Source organism: Emys orbicularis, chromosome 4, assembly GCF_028017835.1.
Source record: "Emys orbicularis isolate rEmyOrb1 chromosome 4, rEmyOrb1.hap1, whole genome shotgun sequence".
NCBI lineage: Eukaryota > Metazoa > Chordata > Testudines > Emydidae > Emys > Emys orbicularis.
Window position 1 is genome coordinate 136,549,987 of NC_088686.1, and position 18,661 is coordinate 136,568,647.

Here is an 18,661-nt window from a genome sequence, read left to right on the forward strand (position 1 = left end):
CTCCTTTTATAAATGGGCTGCCCTGCATTTTGAATTCAGATACAGTCTCGGGTCAGAGAGTGGGAGGAAACAGGTATGTTTGCAGTGAAAGGCAGCAGGGTAAAAACCAAAGGACAGATGGAGAAGAAAAGGCGAATGTGGGGTTAGATCAAACCCATCAGAGTGGAGTGGTTGGTGAGTCTCTGCAGAGTCATTTAATTGGGCCCCTATTCTGAATCTGTCCAGAACTGGCAGGTATATTCTTGGGGGAAGTTTCCCCGCTAAACAGGTTGGAGGGGGTTGCAGTGGGGGACATGGAACAACTCGCCTGCCCTGCCAAGGCCTGGCAGGGGATGACTGCCCAGGAGGGAACCATGTAGTCCTGAGCCCAGTTACTCATGGTGGTGGATGGATTTGATCCTGCTGAGCCTCTGGTTTGAGGTTTGACGTGTTTTTGAGCCCCAGCTCATCCTTGCGAATGTTTAGGAAATGTGGGTGTGGCTGTTCAACCAGTGGGGAAGCCGATGACCCTCCCCTGCACCTGGTTGGCTCCTGTTTTTGTTCTTCCCTTTCTCAGGGAAGGTCTGACTGTCCCCGACCCTCTGGTCAAACACCATGGAAAAGGCCAAATCCCAAAGCTGGCCACGTCCCAGCAGCGAATCCCCAGCTCCTCTGCAAAGTTCTTCCCAGTCCACCTGCCAAACGTGAGGCCAGAGAGGCAGTGACAGCACTGCTCTGCTAATGGATCTGAGCCCCAGACGGGGAACACTCGAGCCCGACCCTATAGTTTGGGTTGAAAGGCTTCCCCTCAGCAGGACCCCCGAAGAGGGAATACCACCATGTTAGGAGGGAACTATACCTCCCCCCATCCATTGCCATGCACGGGAGCTGGTCGTGACCAGGCCTGTCCGGATTGTGAACCCACCTCATGCTGCAGGCGCTGCTTCTCCCGGTTTATTTGCTGCTCCATTTCCTCGTACAGCTGCTGCACCTCCCGGTTGTGATCTGTGACCCGTCTGGCACAAGGGAATGAGCGGGCAGCTTTAATATGGGTCTGTTTACACCAGGTCTAGTATTTGAATGGGAATGTAGCGCTGGTGAAAGGGGACCGATCATTAGCCCTGGAGACCTCTCTTTCCCTACAGAACCAGCGCAACCTGGGCAGCAGCTGGGCAAGCTCCTCCTCCTCCACGCTGCCCTTGTCTCAACCCGGCTTCGACCCCAACCTGGCAGGGCCACTCTCAGAAGTAAGAGGGGCGTTCAGTCTCCATTCAAGGGCCTGATCTGATACACATCTAACTCCATCGATTCCAATGGGGGTGGATCGGGCCCTGAATCCTTTGTCTCACTACTGCAGTGAGAGGACCCGCTGCAGAGGTGGTTTTGAAATGTGGAAATCTGTCCACTAAGGCCATTTCACATAGGCCAACAAATAGGCCTTGGCAACATCTGATCTGGGCTAGGCTGGAAGTGGTAACATGGAGGCCAAAGGCGCCATAGCTGATTGTTAACCCCTGGAGCCATCCATTCTCCCAGAGCTGCGAATGCTGAAAGCAGCTCCTCCTTCCTTTGGTTTCTCTTTCTCGCAGCCCCATTCTCCACTCATCTCCCCTTCTGTAAGGCTGTGTCTGTGGAAGCGGATCCCCCCACGCAGTCCCAGCGTGCCACTCACTTGTTCAAGGTCAGCTCCAGCGTCACCTTTTCGCTCCGAGCTTCCTTGATCCGGTGCGTCATCGTGGCCAAGAACTCCTCCAAGTTCCCCAACAGGTGAGGCTCGTCTTGACGGAGCTTCACCCACAGTCTCCAAATCTCTGACTGGCTGAGGAAAGAGAGAAAGAGACATTGATCTCCCCTCGTTTGGAGGTCAGGCTAAATGATAGAATGGTCCATTCAGGCTTGAAGCACTAGGATGTTTCATGCTTTATAGCATTCAGATCCCATTGGGTCTTGCAAGCTAAGCAAAGTCGGAGCCTGATTTGATCTGTTGGCGATAGCTGGGAGAATCTTTGCCTTGGGGTCCAGTTGCTGGTTAGATGTGGGGAAAGATCCCCTGACAATACCTGTAATCCCATAAGAGAGAGCTACAGAATGGCACAGCTGCCATGCAGATACTCGGGCTCCTACCCATAGCGCAGTTAGACTCAGACTGAGGCTTGGGAGCCACAAATGGATCTTTAATGTCTCCCCTGAGGCTCTTCACAGCACATGATATTAAAACCCTGTGTGATTGAATTATTAACCAATCTAAGTAATTAACCAGCCGGGATGCTCTTATTGTATTGTTAAGCAGTTGTAGAATACTTGGTCAGTCATTCTGCTGCGAGAATAACATATAGCTATATAAAAAAAGTAAATGAAACAATGAATTCACACGACTGTGGCTCTTTTGGGTCATACTGATCGCTAATTTGTCCCTTGAACCACTGTATCACTGCCATAGTGGTAGGTGGACAGATGGGTTGTAAAGACTGGAAAAGGTCTGTTAAAGGACTTTGCTGAAGGCTAGAGGAAAGGGTTTTAAAAGAATTTAGGGGTTGTGGATAGGGAACATGGGCAAGGGTGAGAATTTGGACTCGTCAAAAATGGGATTTCTTTTCCACCAAAGTTTCCAACATAAAATGTTTGTTTGCTCATTCAAATTTTTTCCTGCCATTTTCCAGCTTTTTGGATGAAATTGTTCGTGCTGTTGAAAAGTTGGGTGATTGCCAGCAATACAAAAATGTTTGTGTTGTTCAAAAAGGCAATTTTCATTGGACAAAATGTCTCAGTGAAAAGTTTGTCCACAGACGTAGTGACAGTCCATCGGCAGCATGGACCTGGAATGGAATTGGGGCATAGGCGCCGACTTCCACTGTTCCAGGTGGGTGCTCGACCCCACCCCCCATCCCTGGCCCCGCCCCTGCCCCGCCCTCGCCCCGCCCCCATTCCACCGCTTCCCCCAAATCCCTGCCCCATCTCTTCTCCACCTCCTCCCCTGAGCGCACCGTGTCCCCGCTCCTCCCCCCTACCTCCTGGAAAGTCCTAAGCGCCGCCAAACAGCTGTTTGGCGGCGGGAAACGCTGGGAGCTAGGCAGAGGAGTGGGGACACAGTGCACTCAGGGGGAGGAGGAGGTGAGGTGGGGCGGAGGGTGAGAGGAGCTTGGCTGCTGGTGGGTGCAGAGGACCCACTAATTTTTCCCCGTGGGTGCTCCAGCGCCTATGAATTGGGGTACTTTGCAGAACCTGCTAAGGGGGGGGGGATACATGCCCTTCCCCAGGGATTCAATCACAACACATGTAGTACACAGGCCAAATGTGTCTCTGTCCTCCTCTGGTGCCAAGCCATGTAAGAGATTTGAGTCTGCTACTGCTTCTGAGCTAATGGAATTGGTCCTTCAGCGCAAGCACTAGGAGCTCATGAAGCTGGAGATCCCAAGTTCAACCCCTGATGATGACCCTCCCATAGAGACAAGCGGTAAGATTGTGTTTATGCTCAAGGCCTGATTCTCAATTCCTCTGTTCCTATCTTTGGAGCAGGGATGGAGAGGGCAGGCAAAGGTGGCCTTAAGCCATTCCTGAACTCCCTAGATTCACACACATGGTAGCCTGTATGGGGAATTGAGCTTGGCCAGTGTGTTACACGTGGATTCCACCCTTCTCACAAGCTGTAACCATAATGTCATGTAGCCCCATCCCAGCCCTGAACCCCCTGCTAGGTGCTAAATGAAGGTGTGGCTGGTGCACTTTTACTCTTCAAAGATATTTTCTGCTCCCAGTTGGTCCATGAATGCTCTGAAGCATTTTCTTTCCTCGCTGTCTGCTTCCTCCAGGGAGTAGTCTGTGCGGGACATGTACACCCTCCTGGAAGCTGTCTTCCTCCTCCTGTGCTGCCTTGTCGCGGTCTGCAAGCTCAGGAACTGTTCTGCCAATAGATGACCAAAACGATATCAATGGCCAGATGCGATACAACAGTGAAGCACCAAGGCCAACGTCTTCCCACGTGGGTGCTCAAAGCTAGACACCTAAATCTACCTTTAGATGCCTATGTAAGGTGGTTTTCAGGGGCTCTGGGCACATGCAGTTCCCTTTGATTTCTGCATGCACAGCTCCTCTGAAATACAGCCCTCCTGATTCAGAAGCCCAGGGTGTCATTTCAGAAAGCTGGTGGAGCAGCAAACTGTCAGACTAGGACATCAGTCTCACCTTCCCCATGTAAAAGAAGGGAGCAGCTGAGTGAACATTCACCAGCCTCCCGGCACAGTCGCTTGGGATGGATTGATTGATGGATTTAGAATGGAAGAAAATGGTGCATTATGGGAAGATATTCTGAACAGGGGCCTAGGGCAGCAGGCGGACAACGCAAGGGGATTTGGGCCGGTGAGCCATGCTGGGCATTCGAGACACATGGGCAATGTGAGGCAGTCCAGGCACCTGGAGCAGAAGGAGGACTATGTTGTGTACTTGGGGCAGCCTGTGGGCATGTCAGGCACATGGTGTGGATAATGGGCTAAGTGAGGGAAAAAGCCCGTTGCTCTTATGAAAGAGACAGCTAGCCAGTCTGAAGTGTTTGGCAAATATTCTCTGGGCACTAATAAAATCATTGCAGCAAAGCGTTGCCCTGCTGTGGTAAGTGAACTTTAAATCTTCACTAGCCTTTTAAGGCTTTGAAGAGCAGAACCGAGGGCTGCGTCTTTGCACGTGTTCTGAAATCACTGCCATAGCCCATCCATGCCCCTTAAACTGGGAGTAGCACCAAGCCTTCTACCATGATCACTGTTGTTTGTACCGCTGTAGTATTAACTCTTTGATGAGTTCCCATCAGTGAAAGGCAGTAAAGTGGCACCTACTAAGCCCTGTGGTGAATTCCTCCGTAGTTAAATACCCATTCCTGTCGGTATCGAGACCATCAAAGACCAGCTCCAGCTCCGCTGCGCTGCATGGGAAATCCTCCTTCTTCAGTTTCTAAGACCAGTGCAAACGTCTGATTAGATAGAGATGTGATTGACCTCGTGAAGGAGCTCAGGTGTAGGGACCTGTTTGCCCATTGTGAAGGCACTGTGCTTAAAGCAACAAGGTGTGATCGCGGCTTTAGAAATCTGGTTTGTTGTATTGCTTGGGCCTGATTCCACTTCCTCATCTGTTTTACACCATTAATTTCAAGAGAGGCAGCTTGATCCAGTGCAGAGGACACTGGCCTGGGTCTCAGGAGGCCTGACTTCAATTCCTGGCTCCACCACTGATATGCTGAGTCATTTCACCTCACTGTGCCTCTGTTCCCCCCTTCTCTATTGAGACTGGAAGCTCCTTGGGCTTCCAGTCTAAATAGACACTGTAAGTGTGAAGTATCGAGACCAAAGCTGAACAATAACCAGTGGCTACATTTTGCCCTTCCCTAGCACTGCCCATCCAAGGGCCTCCCATATTAATTAGCTCTCCTAGTGACCTGTTTTAGACCTGTTTTACAGTGGGGGAAATTGAGGCATGAAGTGATGTGACTTGCCAAAACCGTGAGTCCGTGGCAGCCCCCTGGTCTAACCACAAGCCAACATGGCCTCCCTTGCTCAATGTTTTTTGGCTCAGCCTTTACTTGGGTGATTTGCTGAACATGGCCTGACACTGAGGCTTGGTCTACACTTACCCCCCAAGTCGAAGTAAGGTACGCAAATTCAGCTACGTGAATAACGTAGCTGAATTCGACATACCTTACTTCGAACTTACCGCGGTTCAGACGCGGTCCACACGCGGCAGGCAGGCTCCCCCGTCGACTCCGCGGTACTCCTCTCGTCTAGCTGGAGTACCGCAGTCGACGGCGAGCACTTCCTGGTTCGATTTATCGCGTCCACACCAGACGCGATAAATCGAACCCGGAACTTCGATCCCCAGCCGCCGAACTAGCGCCGAACTAGCGCGGCAGTGTAGACATACCCGGGTATGTCTACACTGCCGCGCTAGTTCGGCGCTAGTTCGGCGGCTGGGGATCGAAGTTCCGGGTTCGATTTATCGCGTCTGGTGTGGACGCGATAAATCGAACCAGGAAGTGCTCGCCGTCGACTGCGGTACTCCAGCTAGACGAGAGGAGTACCGCGGAGTCGACGGGGGAGCCTGCCTGCCGCGTGTGGACCGCGTCTGAACCGCGGTAAGTTCGAAGTAAGGTATGTCGAATTCAGCTACGTTATTCACGTAGCTGAATTTGCGTACCTTACTTCGACTTGGGGGGTAAGTGTAGACCAAGCCTAAGAGGTGTTAGTTGTCCTCAACTTGTACTGAGGGGATCAGAATACCTTAGAGAACCAGACATTATATGATTAATAGTTTCATATATCTATATCTGCAACACAATAATGATGATTAATAATTACATAGCACGTGACAACCTTAGATTTCAAAGTGCTTTATGAAGGCAGGAAAGTTGCATTCTCCCCATTTTACAGATGGAGAAACTGAGGCACAGAGCAACGTGACTTTCCCACCGCAGCTCAGTAGCAGACCCAGAAACAGGACTGAGTCCCATTCCCACATGCTGTCCATCAGGGCAGTCCTGCTCTCAGTTATACCTCCTTGGCTTCTATGGGCTTTTCACTAATGCCCAAATTTGGCCCAGTGAGGTCATTGCATAAACCTGCAATTTACCTGCATGTCGGCACGTGTGATGAAACCTTTCTGGTCCTTGTCGCATTCCTGGAAGAATTCCTGAACCTTTTCCATTATTTCGGGTGGGAACGGCTCCTCCTCCGGGATCGGGGATGTCTTTGCACCACCAAACACGTCTCGCAGCTGCTTTCGTCGGCTTGAGCCCAGCTTCCTGGGCCTCCTCTGCTCCTCCATGGCTCTTTCAATGTGTGGCTCAACCCTTTGAAGAGCGAAATCAGAGGGCACCGTGCTCCCCTTCATCTTCTCGAGATCTCTTAGCAACAGGCTTTTAATTAGATTAGCTCAGAGGGTCATAGAACTCTTACACTGAGAGGGGGGACAAGCCTGTTTTGCTATTGATGGGAAGAAAAGGGGAATGGACTACGTCTGAATTAGAATAGCTTAATGGGGACTGAATGGCTGAGGGTTGGCAGTGGGACAGTCTCTGATTGCCCAGTGCAGACCTGGTCCTGATCAGTATGGAGTAGAACATGTCGCCGTGTGATTGTGGTCCCTGTGTGAGAGGCTAGGTCTCAACCCAGTGGCTTCTTCACTGCAGCTGGCAAACCTAGGCCTAAGGGACTTGCTCAGTCACACAGGACATTCAAGGCAGAGCTGGGAATTAGACACAGATCTCCTGACTCCCAGGCTCAATGATTTACTCCCAACACCATCCTACCACTCTGCCGACACAGACAGAGGACTGCAAGTTCGTCTACACAGCAGGAAAGAACCCTCGGCAGTGAGTTTCAGAGCCCAGGTCAAGTGACTTGGACTTGCGGAGTGTGCACTGCGGGGCAAAATATAGCAGTGTAGATGTTCCCACTGGGGCTGGAGCCTGGGCTCTGAAACCCAGTGAAGGGAAAAGTCTCAGAGCCCAGGTTCAAGCCCAAGCCAGAATAACTACACTGCTGTTTTTAGACCGGTAGCGCAAGCCCAAGTCAGCTGACCTGGGCTCTGAAACTTGCTGCTGTGGCGTGGCTTTTTTTTTTGCAGTGTAGATGTATCGAGGGTCCCTGATTTGGTCCCATTGCCCAAGGCCCTGCTTCAGCCTCTCTCTTCGAACACTGTGAATCTTAGGGCTTGTCTACACTTACCGGAGGATTGACGCACGGCGTTCGATGAAGACCCACTACATCAACCACAGATTGCTCTCCCGTCAACTCCTGTACTCCACCGGATTGAGAAGAGTAAGGGGAGTCGATGGGAGAGCATCTCCCATCGGCATTGCATAGTGTGGCCCCCACGGTAAGTAGATCTAAGCTACGTCGACTTGAGTTACGCTATTCACGTAACTCAAATTGCATAGCTTAAATCGACTTTTCCCTGTAGTGTAGACAAGGCCTTAGTGGTGTACAAATGAACAGCTTAGGACTGGCTAGCTTTGCTGAGGTTCGTGAACAGTTATGTGAGTTTGGTCTGAATTCTGAATGAAACTGGCTCTCCTGAGGGCTTCAGAATGAAACAAATGTAGCATTGCCTCTCATGGGAGTTCAAAACCCCCGAGTCAGGCCACCAAAAATCAGGAAATTGGCTTAAAAAATAATGAGATTTTAGATATATAAATTTGATAATCTTGGGAGAGGTTTAAAGCGCACTCAGGTCATGTTTCCAAGCTTGTCACGACTGCTGTCAGGGCTAAAAACTTACTTTAAAAAAATGATAGCTGAGAGTCCTACAAAAAGTGGAAACTCAGTCAAATTACAAAGGATGAATATAAACAAATAACACAAGTATGTAGGGACAAAATTAGAAAGGCCAAGGCACAAAATGAGATCAAACTAGCTAGGGACATAAAAGGAAACAAAAAAATATTCTACAAATACATTAGAAGCAAGAGGAAGACCAAGTACAGAGTAGGCCCGTTACTCAATGAGGGGGGAAGACAATAACAGAAAATGTGGAAATGACAGAGGTGCTTAATTACTTCTTTGTTTTGATTTTCACCAAGAAGGTTGGTGGTGATTGGATGTCTAACATAGTGAATGCCAGTGAAAATGAGGTTGGATCAGAGACTAAAATAGGGAAAGAACAAGTCAAAAATTACTTAGACAAATTAGATGTCTTCAAATCACCAGGGCCTGATGAAATGCATCCTAGAATACTCAAGGAGCTGACTGAGGAGATATCTGAGCCATTAGCAATTATCTTTGAAAAGTCATGGAAGACGAGAGACATTCCAGAAGACTGGAAAAGGGCAAATATACTGTCCATCTATAAAAAGGGAAATAAGGACAACCTGGGGAATTACAGACCAGTCAGCTTAACTTCTGTACCCGGAAAGATAATGGAGCAAATAATTAAGCAATCAATTTGCAAACACCTAGAAGATAATAAGGTGATAAATAACAGTCAGCATGGATTTGTCAAGAACAAATCATGTCAAACCAACCTGATAGCTTTCTTTGACAGGGTAACAAGCCTTGTGGATGGGGGGAGTGGTAGATGTGGTCTATTTCGACTTTAGTAAGGCTTTTGATACTGTCTTACATGATCTTCTCATAAACAAACTAGGGAAATACAACCTAGATGGAGCTACTATAAAGTAGGTGCATAACTGGTTGGAAAATCATTCCCAAAGAGTAGTTATCAGTGGTTCACAGTCATGCTGGAAGGGCATAATGAGTGGGGTCCCACAGGGATCAGGTCCGGTTCTGTTCAATATCTTCATCAATGATTTAGATAATGGCATAGAGAGTACACTTCTAAAGTTTGCGACGATACCAAGCTGGGAGAGGTTCCAAGTGCTTTGGTGGTTAGGATTAAAATTCAAAATGATCTGGACAAACTGGAGAAGTGGTCTGAACTAAATAGGATGAAATTCAATATGGACAAATGCAAAGTACTCCACTTAGGAAGGAACAATCAGTTGCACACATACAAAACGGGAAATGACTGCCTAGGAAGGGGTACTGCGGAAAGGGATCTGGGGTCATAGTGGATCACAAGCTAAATATGAGTCAATGGTTTAACGCTGTTGCTAAAAAAGCAAACATCATTCTGGGATGTATTAGCAGGAGTATTGTAAGCAAAATACAAGAAGTAATTCTTCCGCTCTACTCCACGCTGATTAGCCCTCAGCTGGAGTATTGTCCAGGTCTGGGTGCCACATTTCAGGAAAGATGTGGACAAATTGGAGAAAGTCCAGAGAAGAGCAACAAAAATGATTAAAGGTCTAGAAAACATGACCTATTGAAGATTGAAAAAATTGGGTTTGTTTAGTCTGGAGAAGAGAAGACTGAGAGGGGACATGATAACAGTTTTCAAGTACATAAAAGGTTGTTACAAGAAGGAGGGAGAAAAATTATTCTTCTTAACCTCTGAGGATAGGACAAGAAGCAATGGGCTTAAATTGCAGCAAGGGCGGTTTAAGTGGGCCATTAGGAAAAACTTCCTAACTGTCAGAGTGGTTAAGCACTGGAATAAATTGCCTAGGGAGGCTGTGGAATCTCCATCATTGGGGATTTTTAAGAGCAGGTTGGACAAACACCTGTCAGGGATGGTCTAGATAATACTTAGTCCTGCCTTGAGTGCAGAGTCTGGACTAGATGACCTCTCGAGGCCCCTTCCAGTTCTATGATTCTCACATAATAATCACAGAGTCCTGGAGCTGGGCAGTCAGAAAAACACCAAATACCACAAGACTTGTAATAGATTCACGAGAGTAGGCAACGGTGGGACAGTCCACATGGAATTTTGGTGGCTTCAGCTCCCCAACCGAGTCAAAAGTCAAAAGCTGGCAGTTTGGGCGGAGTTTTATCTTGAGTTTATTAGGTTGATTTGAAACTGAAAGTTAAAGCAAAACGAAGAGGCTGATCTCATGGTGTCGTTTTTAACTATGCTCACTGTTACCGCCCCTGAATATGTGCTAGATAAGGCAGGAAAGTTACAATGGAAGGTTCCTGCCTAAAGAGCTGACAGGTTAGCTTTAGACTGACTTAACGAGAGGGGATAGCAAAGATGAGGGTTACAGCATCATGTGGATTCTGAGGGCCTGATTCTCAATTGGTCCATTCCCACCCTTGGGGAAGGGATGACGAGGATGGGGCAAAGGTGGCTTCAAATCCTGTTTGTGCTCCTTGTAAGCTTTGGCCACGCAGGGGCCTTCCAAGTTTTCAGAATGGAGAAAGGTAAATAGTGGTGTCCCCCAGGGGTCTGTCCTGGGCCTATTTAACATAGTCATAAACAATCTGGAAAAGGGATAAAAATTTGCAGATGATACAAAACTACTCAAGATAGTTAAGTCCCAGGCAGACTGCGAAGAGCTACAAAAGGATCTCACAAAACTGGGTGACTGGGCAACAAAATGACAGATGAAATTTAATGTTGATAAATGCAAAGTAACACACATTGGAAAACATAATCCTATATACAATGATGGGGTCTAAATTAGCTGTTACCACTCAAGAAAGAGATCTTGGAGTCATTGTGGATAGTTCTCTGAAATCATCCACTTAATGTGCAGCGGCAGTCAAAAAAGCGAACAGAATGTTGGGAATCATCAAGAAAGGGATAGATAATAAGACAGAAAATATCATATTGCCTCTATATAAATCCATGGTACGCTCACACCTTGAATACTGTGTGCAGATGTGGTCGCCCCATCTCAAAAAAGATATATTGGAATTGGACAAGGTTCAGAAAAGGGCAACAAAAATGATTAGGGGTATGGAACGGCTTCTGTATGAGGAGAGATTAATAAGACTGGGACTTTTCAGCTTGGAAAAGAGGCGACTAAGGGGGGTATGATAGAGGTCTATAAAATTATGAGTGGTATAGAGAAAGTAAATAAGATTAAGCCTCTGCCCAGTTTGATGGTGCTGTTAATCTTTGCTCATTTTGTGCATATCCTTCTTCTTCTTTAATCCCTCCTACGGGCTTCACGGTTCTGAGCCATCCCGAAACAGAAGCCACTGCTCTGAAATATAGGAGAAGTTCTATAGGAGATATGGCTTCCCCCTAAATTCTGAGGGAGCATCTTTTTGGGCCCCCATCCTCCAAAGACTTACATGCTGAACTTTGAGTGTGTGCATTATACTGATCCTCACAATGTTCGTGTATGGTAGGGAAGTGCTGTCCTCTAGCTGTAAAACAGGGATAAAGATACTGACCTCCATTGTAAAGTGCTTGGAGATCTGCTGATGAAAAGCTCTAGATAAGAGCTCGATATAATAATTATCCCCACTTTACAGATGGGGAACTGATGGTGCGTCCACACTGCAGAAAAATACCCCACAGCAGCGAGTCTCAGAGCCTGGGTCAACTGACTCAGGCTTGTGCTACGGGCTAAAAAAATAGCAGCATAGACATTCCCGCTCAGACTGGAGCCTGGGCTCTGAAATCTGGCAAGAGAGGTGGGTCTCAAAGCCCGGGCTCCGGGCTGAGTGGGACTGTCTGGTCTGCTATTTTTAGCCTCATCTCACAAGCTCAACTCAGTTGAACTGAGCTCTAAGACTCGCTGGCGCAGGGTTTTTCTTGCAGTGTAGATGTACCCTTAGGCACACAGAGACTATGTTAGGCACCTAAATACCTCTGACAATCTCAGCATAAGTGACTTGCCCAAGGTCGCAGAGGATGTGTGTGGCAGGGAAGGGAATTGAGCTCCTGAATGCAAGTTAGCACCCTACCCGCCAGGCCGCCCTTCCTCTCATTATACATTGCCTGAGGCTGTCCCCAGAGGCTGCTCTTCTCTGTTCGTTCTAAACAAATGATATTTGCATGGGAACTAAAGGAGTTAACCGTTTCACACTAAGAGGGGGAGGTTAGGCGGGACTGGGGAGGGATGGTGAGATAGCACGTTAACTTCAGCATGTTGTATGTTTTGTAATGGTTAGACAGAGATGCTGATAAGCATCCAGACTTCATAGGAAACGAGTTACCAGGCCAGAAGACTGTCAGTACAAACTAAAATAAAGATCGCCCAAACAGGCGCTTTTAGTCCAGTTTTTACAGGCTTCCCTCTAAAAATATATCAACATAAAAGGGTTCCGATCTGCAAACCGACACTGCTATTTAAGGACTGGCCCAATTCACAGAGTTTGGCTCCTAACTTTGGGAGGTTTGTGATGTGAATCTGTCTTTTGCCCATAACGAAATGAAACAGAAGCTTCTGCAGCAGATCGGGTCATGTGGCTTTAATGACACAAATAGGCATGCTGTATGGGCTTTATGGGCAACTTATCTTCACACCACCACAGTGAGGTAGATGGGAAAGGTTAGTGTTATCCCTGCTTTATAGATGGAGAAACTGAGGCACAGACTGGGGAAGAGATTGCATTTAAAAATGCCTAAGGGGTTTAGATGCCTGGGTGAAGGAGAGTGAATTAAGTGCCTAGTTCCCTTAGAAGCTTTTGAAAATCCCACCTAAAATGAGTGGGCCCAAGGTCACACATCAGGTGAGTGACAAAGCCAGGATTAGAACTGGAGACCCTCCTAAACTCTTGTTTGTTTCTCCAGAGCATGCTGCCTCCTCGGTCTGGTCTTACTGAGCTGTCCTGCACTGATACCGATCCAAGGGAGAGAGGGGTGACAAGCAGAAAGGCAGGCTACCCTGACAGCAAAGAGCACTCGTGAGGCATCCTATTCAGCTAAAGAGCAGAGTGGGTTTGGGATCTCTCTGGTTGTTACTTGGGTTTTTCAAGTAGCAAGACATGCACTAACTCAGCGGCAGCAGTTACACAACTGATTGCATTTGAGACGCTTGCATGAGCCCGTTAATATCAAGATCAAAACATTTCCACTAGGGGCCTGATTTTTGGAAATGTTTGGCACCCCTGAAAAATCCAGCCCTGATTAAATCAAATTGGGAGCCAAGTTAGACAAACTTTTTTTTTTAAGCAACATGGGAACTATTTCTTTGTGCAGAAGAGTAGATCAGTTCAGGGTTTTGCAGCAGATTTGGGGCTAAATCCGCCTCAGGAATAAAAAAGCAACCGAGGTGTAAACTGCACTTACCTTCCAGCAGTGCCTCCGGGAGAGGCTTTCAGACGTTGCAAAGTGCGGGGCACCTTCTCTGAAGTGAGTTGGTTCCTTTATTTCTTGCGGTAAGTTGGCACAGTAAGTGCAGGGGAGGGGTGCTGCTTCTGCTGTTATGTTTCATCAACCTGGCTCGGGCATGATCTGACATTTTCTTTCTCTTGCTCAACTCACTTTTCCGCTGTGGGGTTAAATATAACAGTTAGAGTTCCCTGCGTTTCCTGTTCACGAAACATTGCTTTGTGACCTTAACATAAGAAGACAATATTTAAAGGGACACCGTTGATATAAAACATAGAGATAGGTTCCAGATTTTCCAAAGTTCTCAGCTCCTACAGGGAACATTTGAGAATCCCCCACTTATAACAAAGGCAGCTGCTGCTGAATTTCTAAAAAAATCTGGCCCGTAGATTGTAAGTGCTTTGGGGCAGGGATGTGCCTTTTTAATATGCCTGTAAAGCGCCAAGCACACTTTTGGGTGCTATGTCAATCATTCTAATTTAAATGGCCTTTGCCTGTATTTTCAAACCCCCACAAAGTCCAGATGTTTTTGGCTCTGGGGTTTCAGTTCAGTCCCGTTCTACACTCTCTGGCTGGGAATTTCAAGGGAACACAAGGGAGCAGCTAACTGCCTTAGGTTCTTTTGAAATTCCTCACCTGCCATATTAACCTGAATTTAAAAAATCTAATTTAGTTTTCACCTTTTGGGCTGTTCTTTGGGATGGTGGAATTCGACCGGTCAGTGTCTCTTTTGCTTCAGTTTCCCCGATCTGATGCAGAAAAGTTTCATGACTTAGATCAGTGGTTCTCACACAGGATACGCATACCCCTGAGGGTGCGCAGAGGTTTTCCAGGAGGTATATCAACTCATCTAGATATTTGCCTAGTTTTACAACAGGCTACAAGCGCTAGTGAAGTCAGTACAAACTAAGATTTCATACAATGACTTGTTTAAACTGCTCAATATACTATATGCTGAAATGTAAGTACAATATTTATATTCCAGTTGGTTTATTTTATAATTATATGGTAAAAATGAGAAAGTCAGCAATTTTTCAGTATTAGTGGCTGTGACACTTTTGTATTTTTATGTCTGATTTTATAAGCAAGTAGTTAAGTGAGGTGAAACTTGGGGTAGGCAAGACAAATTAGCTTCCTGAAAGGGGTACAGTAGTCTGGAAAGGCTGAGAGCCACTGACTTAGATGATGTGTGTAAAGTACGTTGGAGATGAAAAGTGCTAAATATTATTTTATTCAGGGACCAGAACTGAAGTGAAATGTCCAGTGCATGTTATGACGCTTAGATCAGAGATATTCATACTTAGCACTGATTCTTGCTCTCCAAAGCTGAGCTAACTGGAACATGAGCTTTGCACTGTCCTGCCTATGGGTGCTTTATGGGGGGGCTGAGCGTAAATGTTCCTAGGACCTTTGCACATAACTGGAAACATCCAACAGATCCTATCTTCCTCCCCACTTAGGAGATCAAAGCCAAGCTCATGCACTTACCCGTGAAGTGGTTTAATGTTAGAGATAGGGCGGGTACTGTGTTCTCCACCTCCCAGGGCCTACCTCCAGCTGTAGAACCTACTTGGCAAGCAGCTTTGTTTGCTTGTGCATTGTTCTTAATGATAAGTTGCAGGTAGTTCAAAATCTAGACAGCTGTTGCAGCTATGGGGCGCTTTGGGCCATTTGGGGAGAGGTCACGGAGGTGTGGGGGGTGCAGGACCGGTGCAAGGAAGTTTCGCGCCCTAGGCGAAACTTCCATCTTGCGCCCCCCCCCAGCCCTGCGGCAGCTCCCCGCCCTCCCTCTGCCCTGAGGGCCCCCCCCCGCAGCAGCTCCCCCCCCCGGGGAGCCGTGCGGCAGCTCCCCACCCCAGCTCACCTCTGCTCCGCCTCCTTCCCGAGCACGCCGCCCCCGCTCTAATGCTCCTCCGCTCCCCCTCCCCAAACAGCTGATTGGCGCTGCAAGCCTGGGAGGCGGGAGAAGTGGAGCGGTGACCGTGCGCTTGGGGAGGGGGTGTAGGAACGCTGTAAAAAAAAATTGGGGGCACCGCTTTTTGGCACCCCCAAATCTTGGTGCCCTAGGCAACCGCCTAGTTTGCCTAAATGGTAGCACCGGCCCTGGGGGGTGGAATGTTAGTGTGATGGCAGCACACAATGGGAGGATTGTGACATGTAGTCTTGTTCCTTGCTGTCTGATTTGCAGTGTTATAAGTGCTAGAGAGTGCAGCTGCTTCCTTCAGCAGGATTTACAGAAGGCTGCAGGATTTGTGAGAGAATCCTATCGATTAAGTTGGGTAGGCAGCGTGGCACTTGTGGTTATCAGGAAATGGGACACCTGTATGAGAGGAGGTGTATTGTGACAACAGTCACATAATGCTTGCTGTGGCCCTTCTGCAACAGATGAGTGGTTGCCAAGCATAATAGTGCCTCAAGAGCATGACGAAGATCCTGCTTAAATCTGTCTCCTGCTCCACCTCGCTGAAAGCGGTCTAACCTCCTGTGTGGTTGGGGAAGAGCAGCTGAGGAAATGGGTCTGGCTCATTTTGAGAGGGGTTCAGATCTCAGGGGATATTTATCTACTGATCTGTTTATGTGCTCAGTATCTTTTCCTGCTGACAACCTGCAGGGAAGCAGTGACAGTCACTGGAAGGGTTGGATAGATTGACGTAGGAGGAAAGATTAAAAAGGCTAAATCTGTAGAGCTTGGCTGAGGAACAGCTAAGGGATAGTATGACAATGCTCTGCAAATATTTGAAGGGTGTTAACACATTAGGAGAGGGAAGAATGATTTAGCCTGGTGTACAGGGGTGTAAATTAAGAAAGGCAAAGCTCCTGACTAATAAGGTGTCTTAAGGTGTAGAATTCATTCCCCCAGGGAAGTGGTAAAGCCCCATTGTTCTGTAGCAGCAGGGACCGGAGCTGAGTGGGTGACAGAAATGATCTATGGGCCCAGATCCTCTGCTGGTGTAAGTCCGCACAGCTCCAGTGCCGTGAATGAGTCAGGCTGATTTATAGCAACCAAGTTCGTGGCCCATGCTCTTCACTGGCGCTCTGATGGAAAGAAGAGGCGTTGTAGAGTAGGATACCAGGGCTTGGTAGATTAGTTCTAAAGGAAGGGGAAGTGTTTTTTTCAGACTCAGTCATGCTAAGGAGCACTGAATAAGATCTGTAAATTGTTTGTGATTGAAGGAGTCCAGTCTCAGAGCCTTCAGTGACCTCAGCCTGACTGCAGCACATGGATTTGCTAGGCAGCTAAGACCATGCTGCAAAGTGTATCTCATACTTATGTGGCCCCACACTACCTCAGCCCATGTCTACACCACAAAATTAAGTTGACCCAACTTACGTCGGTAAACAGCCACCATAGTAATGACATCATTTGTATGTGTCTTCACGTTGCTATGTGTGTTGGCAGTGCACATCCTCCCCTGGAGCACTTGTATTTATTGTACTGTCTTGTGTGGGGGATTGTGGAATGGCTCCTGAAATCCAGTAACAGTCAACATAGGCAACGCAGTAACATTACATCAACATAACTGCACTGGCCTTGACTCTACACCTCTCATGGAGCTGGAGTTAGTGTAGGGGAGCAGTTACATCAGCAGGAGTGACATTTAAGTGTAGACACTGTGACATTCTGTACCTTGGGGGAGCACCCTGTAACCCCCATATTCCAAATTTATATAGGATTGTGATCTTGCATATAAAGCATGCCTTGTAAGGTATCAGGGGAAAGGTTATAATCTGCTGAAAGTCATTTCTCTATCCATATATGTATATCATTAATGCATATGAAGTTATGAGTATATTGTATGGTTGTCACTAAAACATACTGCAAGTTGGGGATTCAGCCAGATATTAGCTCCCCAGAGGCAACAGCAAGGAAAGTAACCAACGCCTGGGCAGACTGTCAAACAACCCATCAACAGCCGTTGTCCAGCGAGGGAGCTACAATTCAGTGACTCACCTGCATGAGGCTACCCCAGAGGAATTGCTCAACCTTGCCTGGAGACTCAGCAATGCCCATCAGACATGCCTGGACTTGTGTTCTACAAGCACATGGACTGAGGAGATAAAACTGAACACAGGGGGCCCAGGCTTGGCCTTTCTCCTTCACCCACCTATGCTGCAAGCAGGGCCGGCTTTAGGCCAATTCGCCCGATTCCCCCAAATCGGGCCCCGTGCCTAAGAGGGCCCCACGCCAGCGCCTTTTTAATTTTTACTCACCCGGCGGTGGTCCGGGTCTTCGGCGGCCAGTCCTTCACTCGCTCTGGGTCTTTGGCGGCATTTCGGCGGCGGGTCCTTGAGTGCCACCGAAGACCCGGAGCGAGTGAAGGACCCGCTGCTGAAATGCTGCTGAAGACCCGGACCGCCACCAGGTGAGTATGAATCGGGCCCCGCCCTTGCTAAAGCCGGCTCTGGCTGCAAGCAACAAGGACACTCTGAAGACTCCAACTGAGGGGACTGGCCCAGATTTCAAGGGTAAAATCTGTGTACTATGAACTGCAATATCCAGTGGGGTGAGAAAAACTGCTTAATCTAGATGTTGCCCAGTCTAATAGGGTTGGGCGTTTAGACGGCGTGCTTACATTTTATTTTATTTTGGTAACTAACTCTGACTTTTTGCCTATCACTTAAAATCAATCTTTTGTAGTCAATAAATTTGTTTTACTGGTTATCTTTGAGTTTGCCTGAAGTGAATGGTAAGTATGCTCAAGTTTTACAAAGGCTGGTGTATGTCCGCTTTCCACTGATGAAGTGGTGAATCAATTAATAAATTTGCACTGCTCATCTTGAAGTACAAGATGGTATATTCCTGAGATACCGTGCAGTGTGGGATTTGGCTGGTGCCTTCCCTGTGTGGTCATGAGCGACTCTGGGAGCATTCATGCAATCTAGCTGGGTGTTGGGTCTCCACATGTAGTTGTGCTGAGTGATCACAGTGCCTGGAGGGGTTTGTTGCTTGTCACTAGCAAGGCATTGAGAGAGACAGCCCAGGCTGGAGAGAGTTCAGGGGGCACAGTGGTCCCACAATCCCAGGGATCCCATCACAGATGCTTCCATAGTTAGGTCGACGTAAGCCGCCTTGCGT

At 47.8% G+C, this 18,661-nt stretch overlaps 1 protein-coding gene across 1 annotated transcript in view; it reads right to left on the reverse strand.

The window, feature by feature from the left end:
• The window catches only part of RAB44 (RAB44, member RAS oncogene family), a 29,791-nt gene extending 16,074 nt beyond the window's left edge, over window positions 1-13,717 (reverse strand). Inside the window, exons 1-6 of the mRNA XM_065404429.1 lie at window positions 13,543-13,717; window positions 6,589-6,808; window positions 4,806-4,920; window positions 3,709-3,880; window positions 1,652-1,798; window positions 905-995 (exon numbers count right to left, since the gene is read on the reverse strand). Of these exons, the coding sequence (XP_065260501.1) occupies window positions 905-995; window positions 1,652-1,798; window positions 3,709-3,880; window positions 4,806-4,920; window positions 6,589-6,783 (720 nt within the window). The 5' untranslated portion in view covers window positions 6,784-6,808; window positions 13,543-13,717. The remainder of the gene's footprint in view (window positions 1-904; window positions 996-1,651; window positions 1,799-3,708; window positions 3,881-4,805; window positions 4,921-6,588; window positions 6,809-13,542) is intronic.
• Window positions 13,718-18,661: the final 4,944 nt, after the last annotated feature.